The 15336-nt window shown below is 33.6% G+C and overlaps 1 protein-coding gene across 1 annotated transcript; it reads right to left on the bottom strand.

Moving 5' to 3' along the window:
* Window positions 1–8169: 8169 nt before the first annotated feature.
* On the bottom strand, window positions 8170–9121 carry LOC112507147 (protein GLUTAMINE DUMPER 3-like). The gene has a single exon (XM_025111585.1). It carries the CDS (start codon window positions 9052–9054, stop codon window positions 8587–8589), a length of 468 nt encoding a protein of 155 aa, XP_024967353.1. The 5' UTR covers window positions 9055–9121; the 3' UTR covers window positions 8170–8586.
* Window positions 9122–15336: the final 6215 nt, after the last annotated feature.

Raw genomic sequence — 15336 nt, forward strand, 5'->3', positions numbered from 1 at the left:
ACGCGTCACATTCAACCACAAATGGCAAACTAAAATCAGGAAAAACTAGTACCGGGGCAGATACAATAGCCTATTTTAGCTGTTCAAAGGCAGACTGTGCATCATCATTCCATTAAAAAGCATCTTTCTTAGTCAGCTCCGTCAAAGGTTTTACGATACTCCCGTAATTACGAATAAACTTACGGTAATATCCCGTGAGGCCTAAAAATCCTCTTAAACCTTTAAGCTTCTTAGGCGGTGGCCAATCAAGAATAGCCCCTATTTTATCTGGATCCATGGCCACTCCGGCACCCGAGATAATATGGCCCAAATAATTGACGGACTTTTGATCGAACGAATACTTTTTTAAGTTGACAACAAACTGATCGGACCACAGAATTTGTAACACTTGAGCCAAATCATGGAGATGTTGAGACCATGAAGCACTGTATACCAAGATAACACAATACTGCTTATGCCCAAAATTTATCAGGCAACCCTTTTCTTTTTAGCATGTTTCTTGCCAATTCCATGATGGTTCTATTCTTCCTTTCTACAACACCGTTTTGTTGCAGTGTATACCTTGTAGTTCTTAAGTATCTAATCTCATTCTCCTTCAATTTTTTTTTTTTTGAAATAATGTGAGTTATACTCACCTCCACAATCTGATCGCAAACACTTTATTTGATGATCACTTTATTTCTCCACAAAATTCATGAAGATCTTAAACTTCTCGAATACTTCTGACTTTTCTTTGAGAAAATACACCCAAGTCTTCCGACTATAATTATCAATGAAAGTGAGAGCGTAACAGCTTCCTCCGATAGAAGTTGTTTTTATCGGCCCAAAACGTCCAAATGGATAATTTCAAGAGTGTTTGATGCTCTTCATGCTTCGTCATGAGAAAAAGAATCTCTTATGTGTTTTCCAAGAGCACACCCTTCACAAACTTGGTTAGTTTTATTGATGTTTGGTATGCCACGAACCATATGGTTTTTGTACATATGAGACAAAGAGCCAAAATGCAAATGTCCATATCGATGGTGCCGTAGCCAAGATTTGTCATTTACTAACATATTAAAAGAAGACAAGATACCTTGTTAAAATCTTACAGGAAACATTTTGTTTGTGGTCATTTGTACCTTGACGAGGGTTTTGTCGTCCATATCCTTGATCACGCAGACACCATTCTTGAAGTGTACATTGAAATCTCTTAACAAAAGTTGATCGATACTCAAAGATTGTGCTTAAGTGTCAGTACATAGTAAACATCAAATATCCTCTTTATATCGTTGTTAGTTTTTACGGGGATATCACCACTACCTTAGTTATAACCACAGGGTGGTGCCTGATTGGTTTGAGTTTGACTCCAAAGGTTCAAAAAATACCAGGAGGTTCCAGGTTCAAATCCAAGGAGGAATAAAAATCCCCTTGTGGCCACGGAGGTTCAAACTATCTGCAAAGCATGTGGTCGCTCTGGGATTAGTCAGCTCACATAGCGGGTTGGATATCCAGGTTAATCAAACCTTACTACAGTGAGAATCATCCAAAGTTATAAACATTTGCTTATTACCAGTCATGTGATTACTACAACCACTTTCAATATACCAAACTTCATCATTAACGGTCTCTTGTATATTGCATGTCATAAACATCGTATCATCATCTTCGTTTTCTTTTTCGTGCATAAAAGTAGCCCCTTTGCTTTCTTCTGCTTGTTTCTTTATACAAAACCTAATTGTATGTCCATAATTTTGACAGTGGTACGTAGCATTGTACTTGTGATAGGGGCCTTCCTCGTCCTCTTCCTTTAGAAGGGCCTTTACCATAATTGTCTTGATTATGATAATTAAAAGGCCCTCTTCCACATCCTCTTCCTTGACCATGTCCTTTTCCTTTATTTACATTCGTCCATTTTTCTTTGTCAATAGAACTTGCCTTTGTTGTAACTTATGATTGAAACGCTTGTTCTATAGGAGAAGTATCAAACTGTCTCATGCGAAGTTCACGGGACTTAAGTATTAAGAGGCTTTATAAAGTGAGAGGTGACAGGTCCTTTGATTCTTCAATTGCTACAACAATGTATTTGAACTTTCTAGTCAAACTTCTAAGTATTTTCTCAACAACTCTCTTATCTTCAATGTTATCACCATTTAGTCTCATCTGATTCATTAACAGTATCACCCGATTGTAAAATTCTTCAAAAATTCGGACTCTTTCATCCTGAGGTTATCAAATTCGCAACATAACTTCTCAACCGAATGGTTTTTACCTTGTCTTCTCCCCAATATGTTTTATACAACATATCTCATGCATCCTTCAATGAGACTATTGTCGATATTCTTTCAAAAGTTGTTTCTTCCACTGTGTGACATCCAACTTACTAAAAGTCCATTTATGTTGCTAAACATGTTTAACTAAGTCAATAAAGTATATAATGGGTTTGTGCTTACTTATGTTAGTTGAAAAGTGAAAATAATAAAAGTGCACAAAAAAATGTGTCTAAGTGTGCACTATAAGGCCATATAAGGGAATCCATGTTCTTGTAGTAAATAAGTGAAAAATATCAAAGTTAGATTGGAATATGGACTTCTGGATTGAATTAGAGGCTGAAATTTTATACTTAAGGTTCTTATAGATTAATTAAGAGATCTGAAAAGTTTCGTGCGAAACAAAGTTGAAATGACCAAGATACGCATGAGGGACTAAATCTGCCAACAGTGGCAAACTAGGTTGACTTTTTGACCAAAATAGGTCAAAACCGGGTTTTGCACTCAAAAATGGTTATTTTCACCTCTAGAAATTTCACACACTCAAAGGTGCGATTTTCACACACTTGGGCTTAAATCTTTTATTTCTTGATGATTAATGTTAGATTTTTGAAGAATATGTGATAACTATCAAAAATATGCTTCTAATTTCAAGTTTATTCCATGTAGTTAGTGATAATCAAGAAGGTTAGGGTTTGCATTTGAAAGATTATAACAGGATGATGATAGATTAAAGTTGTTTGATGATGATTATAGTTTAATCATGAAAGAATCTTGGAATAATTGCATGCATTAGTATGAAAACCATGAGATTAAGCATTGTTAGTGATGTTAATGATGATTAACATGGGAAATCATGTTTATATGCTAAATAATGATAGAATTTCTGAAGTTTTGTCAAGAATATGTAATATATGAAATGAAAACCAGAAGATGGTATTGAAATACAAGAGAATTGGGCATTATAATGGATTATATGGGTGTATTGGTATTGAAAGAGTATGGTTACAGCTCTGATTTTGAAAATTTGTAGAAAATTGAAAAAAAATCGTATGAATATGAGATCAGTGTCCATGGAAAGATAACATAATGAACTACAATTCATATTTAGACATGAAAATGTGAAATTGAAGTTAAGATGGGTAAAAAMTGCAACATGTACTGTGCTGTAAAGCTGAATTTTGACAGCTTTGAGCTGCTGTGTTGCATTAGAAATCTATAAGAGAATACTTTATTTAGTTTTTATAAGTCATTGGCTAATTATGAGTCTAAGTGTGATAAAACATGGGATGAACAAAGGGTTGTACAGGGGAATTGAAAGTAGGATAGTCAAGGTCTAAAAGTGTATAACTTGAGATTGGTATATAGTTTGTTAATGATACTTGAAATGTTTAATCCAGGGGCTATATTAAGGCTATTTAGAGCCTCTAAAGGTCTAATGCTATTGTTGGTTGGAATTGGATGTTACCGCGTTCGGTTGTTTACATTGAAGCACTGTGAGTTTATATCAAACTTATACTTATATGTAGTATATGTATATGTTTTCTTACTGTAAAATAGTTGATTTGCATGTGTTATCGAATATCTTGAGCATGTCGAATCCCATGGTCTTGAATTGGTATTGTTGTTCATTCCGAGATGTCGGTCGAGTCTGGATTCGAGACCTTCTTTTTGTCTATAGGTAAACCATGATCTACGGGTATTACTTTGTGTGATATGTCGTAGCGTGGTGTATGTCCATGTATCCCAAGGAGAGGGAGGTTGGGTATGACATACTGGTTGTCGTACTCACGTATCTCGAATGGTAAGGAGTAGGGTGTGAATACTTTGCACGGGCCCAACAGATGAAGAAGGGGTGTGGTGCACATATTTACTCTACTCTTGTTGATCATGCTACTGAATTATTACGATCGATATGGTTTCATTGACGCTAAGTACTTTGTGAGTTGTATGGCTTCTTGATACGTTGATTTGATCCGGTATCGAAATCATACATGTAACCCGTTGATTCCAATTTTTAATTACAAATTTGTAAGGTATGTTATGTACTCATTTATGGTTTAATTATGAATCAGTAAGTGTTCATTTGACGTATTAAGGATCAGTGAGTCGTTATGGTTTTGTTAACTCTATATGTGATATGTTCCGCAAAATTTGAAAGCTAGAGATTAATCGGTTTTGCCTCCTAATTCTTTTGTTAAGATATGTATATTACATCTAATTTTATGCTTTGATATATACTCACTAAGCGATTCGCTTACCCCCTTAAGTTTAAAAATCTCAGAAAAAATCAATACGGGTCGAGATAAAGGCAAGGTGGGTTAGCTTTCGGTTGACACATAGAAGATTTGGAAGTAACTTTTGGTACATGTTTCGTATGTTTTTGATGTTTCAGGTTTGTAATTATTACTCGTATGTTGGGTAGTTATACTATTGTCTCGACTTTTGGTTTGTAAAAGTCTTCGTTTGTAAGTTGTTTAAACTATTTTCGAGGGATGTTTGACTTACCGGCCAAACTAAACTTAACTTTTGGTGGATAATTAGAAATCGTATCCCATCTTGGATTCGAGTGAATTTTTTTTTTTTTTTTGATCGGTTAAATATTCCTGACAATTTGTATTTTTATTTTAGTGTAACCGCGATGTTACACACTGCTTGATAAATAAAGAATAATACTTTCCGATCTTTCTTCTTGTTTTCCTTTAATTTTGCGGTTTGATAAATAAAAAATAATACATCAAAAATTTCTTATACCTCTTACCTCAACTCTCTTTCAAAAATTTCTTATACCTCTTACCTCAACTCTCTTTCTCACTAAAATCCAACATAATATATATACACTCACTTGGTCACTTGTCATTTGAGTGACTTTGATGGAAGAATACATTCTATCTGTTGGGGGTCCAACTTTTCATCTCTCTCTCTCCCCCACATCCAATTGCATACCTTCCTGGATGGAATAGATGATTTCATGTTGCAATTTATGTATTTCTACTTTGTTATTATTTAATTTGACAGGATATATGTTTGTAATTCAACCATGCATGTATTGGGAAACTAGATATGTTTCAACAATTAATGTTATTTAATAATAAAGGAAGTTTATGAATTTTTTCAACATATAATATATTTAATTTGATATTAATTAATTAACAGTCACGTAAGATAGGACCAAACAAGCTAACTTAAATTTTCACAATTTAAGCTTGATTATAACAAAGATTTCTTAAACATGCTCCACTTTCGTTGAGATAATTAACTAAGAAAACCGATCTTTTATTCCTAAATTTATAGTCAACTTAACGACAATTTATTTGGTATGATCAGCACGTTAATTAACCTTCAAATTAAGCCTAATGCTGCCAAAGTAACATATGGGAAAGAATTAGTAAAAAGCGAGTTCAAATAGGAACAAGTTTAAAATACCAATTCTGTTGAGTCAAGGTGAAATTTACTGGACAAGATAAAAGTGTTAAGATGTAAACTTATCTAGAGGAAAGTGACCTTTCAGGAGTTAAAGAGATGGAGCTGGGTTACCAGAGAACATGCATGCACTCTTCAAGAAACTATTGAAATGGATCGAGAGTGGTAAATGAAAAGGATGTACAAAGCAGAATGCTTCCTATTGGGTCGACACATTATATATTGTACAATCCAACAATGCTGGGGTGCAATAAAAGATAGTACCTTTACCCTACCACTTCATCTACCCCAAGATACCTCTTTATAACTTTAATACTATATGTATTTGAGAAGTTAGTGAAAAACTGTTAGTTGATTCAATTGTGAATTCTTGATGTTTGCTGAAAATTAGTTGAAAAAGCCACATGATAATATAGAACGAATCAAAAGTCCATGTTAAAAAATTGCTTCAAATGGTTATCAAAAAGATCATTGTTAAAAAACTATAGAAAAATTACTTGGAAGTGCTCATCAAAGATTGCTAACTTATATTCGTAAAAAATGAATTAATATATATATATATATATATATATATATATTGGAGTTCAAATGAGAACACTTCCATTTTACGAGAACGTGATAACACCTTTATCACATGTGATAATACGTGTGAGGTGACCATGTGATGTGTGGACGACGTGTTCTACGACTTAGGTCGCGCCAAAGATTGTCTGCGTTTATGGATTATAGTATCATATCAACAACAACCTTATCACATGTGATAATACTTGTGAGAGGGCTTAGTGGTGTAAGGGCGACTTGGCCTGCAACCAAGATCGTATCAAAAATCGCTCGCATATCTTTGATTTATTATCACATGTGTATCATATGTGATAGAATAATAGTATCACATGTAATTGTCTATAGTAAAAGGGTGTTCTCACKTTCTCGTAAAATTAAAGTGTTTTCGTTTGAACCCTTCCCTATACACACACACACACACATATTATATATATATATATATATACACACACACACACTTGGGATCACGTGAGATCAGCTTGTCTTCGTGAGACCCGTGAAGGTTTAGCTTTTTTTTACCTTCACAGCGTTTTGCTGTGAAATTTCAAGTGTAAAAAAGTGGTCTCACGAAAATAGGTGGATCTCACGTGAACCCAACTATATATATATATATATATATATATATGTATATGTATATAATATATATATATATATATATATATTATTACTTTCCATTTTGGTAGTGACTTTATTTTTCACCAAAACACGATGTGCCCCTCTTGCCTATTATTATTATTATTATTATTATTATTATCAAAGTAGGTGAAACTTCAAGAAAACGATTTAGATGTTATATGATATTGAACCATATACTGTTTAATGAATCAACGTACGGATTTCAAAATTTTCATTGAGAGATTTTCTAAATATATGATGCACCCTCGTTCACTTTTCCCTACATAACTTTTATTAAATTATTTGCGTGTCCCCAGTACTTTATCCATCACTAGCATGTCATGTTTCCTTTCCTTTCCACCTTCGATCATTTCTACTTTGCTTCACCATTGCTTCCGATTTTACAAGTGGGAAACGTATTAAATACTATACAAAGGGGGTAAGATATGCATCTTTACTCTTTAGTTAAAAGTGAAAATCCAATCAGTTCGAAGTAAAATATGGTCATTATTGATTGTTGTGGCTACCTGACTCACCATACAATATATATTATAATATTCATATATTTTTCTTGAATTTTGGGTAATTAAAGAAGACAAATAATATCAATTTGATTAATTTATTAATTTCAATCGCAGAAAAAGTTCGAAAATGGGAAAAATATGCCGATAACAAAACTAAATCAACACTCCAGATCAGGATGAAAGCTAGAATCTACCTTGTGTTGCTTTGTTGATTCTTTGGCATAATTCAAGTTTAATTTGCTCAACTTAATTATCTGGTGCAAACCCAAACCAGCTAATTAACTACTGAACACCATTACTTTATTTTTCTGTTTTGAAGGAGTGTCTTTTGTCTGAAGCTTGGGTAGGGACTGGAGAGGGCTCCATGAATGCGGATAACTCATTTTGAAGCATAGATGCATGCCTTGCATTTTTCCTTCATATTATCCATCTGGTACTCCAGTAGTCTTTGTAATTCCTTACGAGCTTATTGGATTCAGATCACAGCTGAACATACTAATTATTATATATAGATAGATTTTTGTTTCAATATTATAAGGTACTAATTATGTCTTCCCTATCTATGATGGGTATCTTGCTCTCACCCTTTCTATCTGTGTGTGTTTGACTTTTGTCCCTGACTGTCAAGAAGGAAGATGAGAAAATCTGTTGGAAACATGAAGTGAATGTAGTGCGGATCGTAGCCATTATACCTTACCTTATATATAGTTTCAAACGTTGTTCACTTCATCTAGTGATTTGGTTTTCAAGCAAAAATATTACTTGACCAGTTTTAACATAGATTAAACTACTTTTATGATAACTATATGTCACAATTTATATTAAAATAACCATTATAGATGAAGAAATGCCAAACACCTCTATCGATATCGTATTGTTCTTAATTTCCACATCGATTTTCATCTGAAGTTTTTATATATGAACATAACAAACAAAGGAGACAGTGCTGGTTAGTTTGTTTTAGTTGTCAAAACTCACACCAAGCGTAGTTGAGTCCCATGTTTTGATATTGTCGTAAAATTATAGGGACGATGAGGGTTCTCCCCCACTTGGGGTCTTTAGAAAAAAGGACGTAATGCCCTCTGATCAGTACCAATGTAAACCCTCCAACTCAAGTTTGCAGCCCACAATCACTACCACATGGGGTTGCTTCACTTGTTACTCCAAGAATATTTGGAAGAGAGGGAAAAAAATTGCATTCTATTTCCGAAATACTAAGGGACCTGGTCTGCCGTCTCCTGGTTTTCCGTGTTCATTCCTTGCTTCTCCTTCTCCTTCTCCTCCGACGGTGATGATTTTTCAGTCGACGATGTTGAGTCGTCCCGAGAACTACAACTACCAAAAGATGACGCTCTGCTCGAAACAGGCGTTGCCAAAAACGTTGGTTTTGCTTGTCCCGCCATGATTACCAGATATTTCTCTTCCAAAACAGGTGGATCCTTGTCGTGATCATTGGGTTTCGAGTCGCCGGCTTCAAGGTCTCTCTCTCCCTCACCGCTGTTGTCCATGTCACCGGAGAGTTTCCAGTAGGAGCAGGCGAGGATTAAGAGAGCAAAAGCAATGAGTCCCAGCATGGCTGCAAGGCCTCCAAAGAGATACGGCACCGGTGAGTGCCATGGTGATCGTTGAAAAGGCTCCTGCGACGACGAGGGAGCCATTGAAGAAGCTGCTTGTGCGGTCATTTGTGATTGAAGGTAATTAGGATTTGAAGAGAAATGGAAGATGTTTAAGGTGGTTTAATTATCGGCCGGGGAATGAGTGGATTGAAGACTTGTAATTCAGGTTGTATTTATAGATGGAAAAGTTGATGATTTTATTTTACTTTTTTTTTTTTAAATATATGGCGTCATATGGCGGAGCCCACCCATATATGACATGATAGCTTTCGCTACATTTATTAGAACATATCTATTTTACTTTTAACATTCCATTTTTTCTTCAATTAATTATTAATGTGGTAAATATTTTTGCAAGAAGGTAATTAAGCATGCCCCATAAGCATTTATTTATTTTTTAGATAATCTTTGTACCATGTTGGATTCAAATTTGGTTATGTTTAGGAAAATGATTATATATAGTCATGTAGTTTATTCTTGGAGTCGGCAAAAAGATAAACCATTTTCAAGATGTATGTGATAATGTATCCTTTCAAAGAGTCGTGATTGTTAAGCTTTCACAATTCATAAGATCATCGTTGTAGAAAAATATGGTAAAAGGGAACCTGCATAATCGTTGGCTTACGTCAATTCTATGGTTGAGATACTACATGTATAATCCATCTTCGGACAATGGTTGACTAATGTCATATAGACATGAAAAAGCAGGTGCATGGTTCTTTTTTCAAAACATGTAGTTTTTTTAGACTCCTCCAATTCCTTTCTATTTTTTAGTATTTATAACCGACATAACAAGTAACAACTCTCCAACTCCCATCTACCGAAGATCCACATTAGCAACAAATCTCTACACAGTTAAGATCTCTTATATGTATAATCTCATATATTATGTGTTCTGAAACGCCTCATGTCTCAAACTACCATGTCCGTTATATGCTCATCTTACATCCTTCTTGGCCTAAGCCTCCTCTTTACCCCCAAGCCATTATGCTTTGCACCCTTCACATTGGTACAACCATCGGTCTCCTACGAACATATTCAAACTACCACAATAGTCTTCAATTCCCTCTCTCCATTTATCGGTGATTGAAGACTTCGTTTGATATCCTATCTAATAACATGATCTGATCAAAGGTCCATGCATCTAAGCATCCTCATTTCTGCAACTTCCAACTTCCTTTCATGCTTCGCCTTCCTTATGACCCAACACTCATACTTATACAACATAGCTAGTTTGATTGTTAATATTCAATTTCAATAGGTCCTTCTTTTTTATATCACAACATCCTCTTAGTAGCTCTGTATTTTTACCACGCTGCCTTTACAAAAGCCTCCAAAATAAATTTCATTTACTATGTTTTTGTAGTTGATACTTTTTTAGACTCTAAGGAGTTTGATTCATTCATATGCATGAGTCTTGAATTATTATGAATAGATTAATAAACATATTACAAAAGTTTAGTTTAATTCATTCTATTGTAATTTGCAGATAATCTTTAAATATCACATACATTTCAAAATAGAGAAAAAACAAAAATGATGAACCAATGATTATGAGCACAACCATCTTAATTTCTCCTCTACAAAACCGCTACGAAATTTGATATCGATGAAAAGATAGAGATGGATAATTAGCTTCATGTTTACTTTTTTTTTTTGTTATGTTTTGTTTTTGTTTTTGTTATTGTCTCGAATCTTACGCCATCAAGGCTATCCCTCCTTGGGAGAGGGTAGACCGGGCGTATGCCCAAGACCCACAAAAAAATAAGGGTCCGACAATTTTTTTAAAATATAGCTTTATAGTGGTAGTCAAAAGATTTAGTAAATAAAATAGATAATTTTTATAATATTTAATAGGACCAAAAAAGAATTTTGTATTATATTAAGAGCAAAATATGTATTAATTAATTACACAGTAAAAAAATATGTAAAAACTAAAAAGTTAATTGGTCGTTCATTTTATAGTCTTGCTTATGTCTCTCTAAGTCTTTTATCTTAAACTATTTGTCTATAAAATCTTGATATATTATCTATCATTCATCTCCCACAAGCCCTTTTGATTTTTTCATCCGCATGAATTCAATTTTTGCAATAGAACATATTTTTTGTTTTTAAGAAATCTCTCTTCTTTTTAAGTTTTAGGGAAAAAATTACCAACTATATAAGATGTTCCAACTTATATCTATATTTTAGAATTTTAAGACCCTTGTTTTTGATATATTATTGACTCTTTATTACCTAATAATATCAGATGAATTTCAAGTACCTTCATATCTCCAAAACAAGAATATTAAGATCACAAGTTATAACTAAGATGACCTTTTGGTTCTAAAATTGATGGTTAAAAAGTGTGTTTTAACCTTAAAATATTAGAACGGTGACGAAAAACTTTACTCTGTGAGATGGAAACATAATTGATCTATATTGATTTACATGGAGTATTGCTTAGAGCAGTCAACATTGTGACCTCAAATGACATCACGAATCTATGTATTATAACTATATCATAAGATGTTTTTGACAGTGAAACGGATTGACAATGCTAGTTTAAAAATATTTATCGATTGATTTTATATATAATAATATGCGAAAAAACGGTTTTATATGAACTAATAGTATCGTAGAATTCGATGTTACTTGTATTGATAAAAACGCTATATTAAATATTTTTTATACTTATTGAGGGTCTTTTTTATGTCTGATAAAGGCTTTGAAAAAGGCGAGGAACAAGCATGTACGTCATAATTCCTTGCCTTGAACCACTTGGATGTTTTCATGTACTTTCTTTGTGGTGGTCCTCGTCATCTCATTTTGCAACCTACAACTTCGTTTTCTTTCTTTCTTTCCATCAATTAATTAAACGATGTTGATGCTTGATTTTTTCCTAATTTCACTTGATACATGCATGCTAATTAATACGTCATAATTATTGGCTTTTTTGAGATAATGACAAAACGGTTCTAGACATTGATAAACTTCAGTATAGGGACAAAAGTGAATTCGTTGTAACAAGGGTAAAGAGGCACCTTAAGTTACGTCAAAAGTTCTAATAAGATCAGAACACGTTAATGCTCTAAGTTAAACGAAGATGACCAATTAAGAAAAAAGATTTTAAAAAGAGAAAATTCGTCAAATTAAACGAATGAACCTTAGAGTGAATGAGAGATTTGTCTAATGGAAAAACCTCAAAAAAATATAAAACTAAGGAACGTAATAACTGTTTATCTGGACGGTATGTATATGTGTATACAAGTAATTTGTAAGTAATTTTTCCAGTATGTACATATGCATAACATGCACACGTGCACAAAACCCAACAAATAATTTCAATTATTTGTATGCACATGTACATACCGTTCAGATGAATGATTATCAGGATGTTTCTCAGTTTTTCTTTTTTTGGGGGGTTTTCACCCGAACCTCCCTATATATATATATATATATATATATATATATATATATATATATATATATATATATATAGAGGAGTGATCATATGAAAACCGCCCTCATTTGTGTAAACCGTGCAAACCACCTTCATTAATTTGTCGATTTCATTGTTTAATCTTATGAAATTTTTTCATGAAATTGTTTAATCTTGTGAAATTGTTTCATATGATACTTAATGTAACTGTTTCATGTATTTATCTAACATTAATGAAACTGTTTCATGTATTTCTCTAAAATTAAAATAATGAAGATGATAATATCTATGATTAACACCCTCCATAATGAAAATGATTAATCAATCTCTCATAATTACAAAAAAAATGAACAAAATGAAAAATTATGATTGGTTGAATGCGGTTTGCACGGTTTGTACAAATTGAGTGGTTTGCATTTGATCGCTCCCCTATATATATATATATATATATATATATATATATATGTGTGTGTGTGTGTGTGTGTGTGTGTGTGTGTGTTTTCGTGAGACCCGTAAGACCACTTTTTTGCACTTGAAACTTCACAGTAAAACACTGTACAAGGTAACCTTCATATTGTTTTTGCTGTGAAGGTTCGGATTTTTTTTATCTTTACAGTGTTTTGTTGTGAAGTTTCAAGTGTAAAAAAATGGTCTCACGAGTCTCACGAAAACAGTCTGGTCTCACGTGAAGCCAACCCTATATATATATATATATACACATATGTGTGTGTGTGTATGTGTGTGTGTAAGGTCAGGTTCCGGAGAAAACCGCAAAAAATGAAAAACTGAATACACCCTATCACTCATTTATACGGTATGCACATGTGTATAACATATATATACCCGTGCATAAAAACCATGAAATATTTTCAATTACTTATATAAACACAATTAATATTGGTTGACGCCACCACCGGAAACCAATCCCTTGTTGGTTTAGCATCATAATCCTTGATAAATAATACATGAAGCCTATATATAATATCTTGTGAGGAATGTTTAATTGGGACGTACTGCTACTAGAGATAATTAGCATATTCTTTGCCTGCCACGGGACGTCCCTTCACATTTCCTTCTTTATTATCTCCATTCCTTCCATCAACGTCGATTTATCTTCCATGAATGCTCTCTTTATAGAACAAAATATCTACTAATTAATGACACTTTTTGTTTTAAATAATATTACCTTTCAAGAACGTCTAAATATTTAATCCTACTCTTTTCTAATTAGTATCTAATGTTCCTAACGAAACAAGATATCCCCCATTCTTTTCTCACAATTTTTTTCGGCCTAACTATCAAGGTTCCAAATATGTGAAGCGTGGCATGCCATTAAGGTCAAGCCTCAAGCCTTACGAGTTGCTCGAGGACATGCATGGCGTTTTTCAAATCGTGCCCTAAGGCGGCATACATACATACATACATATACACACACATATATACACCACCAAACTTATGTGTGTTAGTGTTTTGAATAATACCGTAAAACAAATTAAATTCATATAAAGTAACAAAACTAAAAAAGAAAGAAGAACCATTGATAAAAAATGATGTCAAGAGTCTAAAATCAGGATTAAATCTCTACTTACTACTTTTTCTTCACTTCTCGACATAAACAGACCCAGAGGGGTGGTTAGGTTGCACGTGCCACCGTATTATTCATCTGTGGTAGGGTAAAAAAAATTAGGTTCGTAAAATGTGCAACCGTTTTATTGTAGAAGGTGCAATTGTTTTATATGATACCATCGTATCCAAAAATTATTGGGTCCATCCCTACTTCTCGAAGAATTTGTGTTCGACTAGTCATGTAAGCGAATAGGAGTAAGTATTTACCTATTTAAGGTTTTAATTTTTGAGTTCTATTTTTATGTTTATTTAAATTTTAGGTCTAGTGCATAATTATCATATATCATGAGAAATAACCACATACCTTACAAGATAACACGTTGTAACGTGCCACAGGGCGTCGTAACGTGCCATAACACGTTACAATGCAAGCAAAACTTTAGAGTGGAGTCATATGGGTGAACGTGGCGACGAACCCAAGCCTTGATGCCATAACGCACCATAACAAGGCCATAACGAGTTATTTAGAACAATGGTAACTATTCAAGTTTTCACTAAAAAAAAGAATAAGACCCATCGGTACGGACAAACACACCCATCGGTTATTACACACCAATAGATTACTGCGAGAATTTTGCTAACTCTATGAATTCAAACAAGACTGTCTATTGACGAATGGTTATGGAAATGATAATCCTCAATAATTTGTCGAAAAATATTGACATATCATCAACAATTTTACGACATCAAAGTTGATGTCAAAAAACAGCCCATAAATATTAATTAAAGGTTTTCATTTCTGATTTATTTTCTATGAATCCATTGATAATCTGTCAATGAACCCCAAATTTTACCAATGGACTATCAGAGACCTTTTACTTTTAAATCAATTTCTTTTTGTTTTTCTGATTGAATGTAACACTCGAAAGTTTTTTGTCATTTCGTGCATTTTTGTTTCGCTTGCTACTTTAACCTTAAATATACCTTTTATTTTATCAATTTACATTGTTGGGAAATGATATGGAGTAGATTTTATGTTAATTCCTAAGTAAGAGGCATTTGGGAGTCAATCAGTAGTCAATGTGAGTTTTGTTGCATGCAAACCTGCAATACGGTCTGCGTGGAGGAACTTTTGGATAATGACGACTTTCCATGCACCAAAAGGCGCATTGAAACCCGCATTTGTCCCTAGATTGATTTTTAAACCCATTTTTTAGGGTTTTTTTATTTCTCTCCCAACACCTCTCTTTCTCTTTCTCTTCCTCTATTGGCAATTTGGGACCATGAGGGACAATTCTTGGGAACTTTTGGAGCAAATAGAGGGTGAATCTTATAGATCGAAAGTCTATGGAGGGAGA

Source organism: Cynara cardunculus (genome assembly GCF_001531365.2).
Source record: "Cynara cardunculus var. scolymus isolate 2C chromosome LG 2, CcrdV1, whole genome shotgun sequence".
NCBI classification, from domain to species: domain Eukaryota; kingdom Viridiplantae; phylum Streptophyta; class Magnoliopsida; order Asterales; family Asteraceae; genus Cynara; species Cynara cardunculus.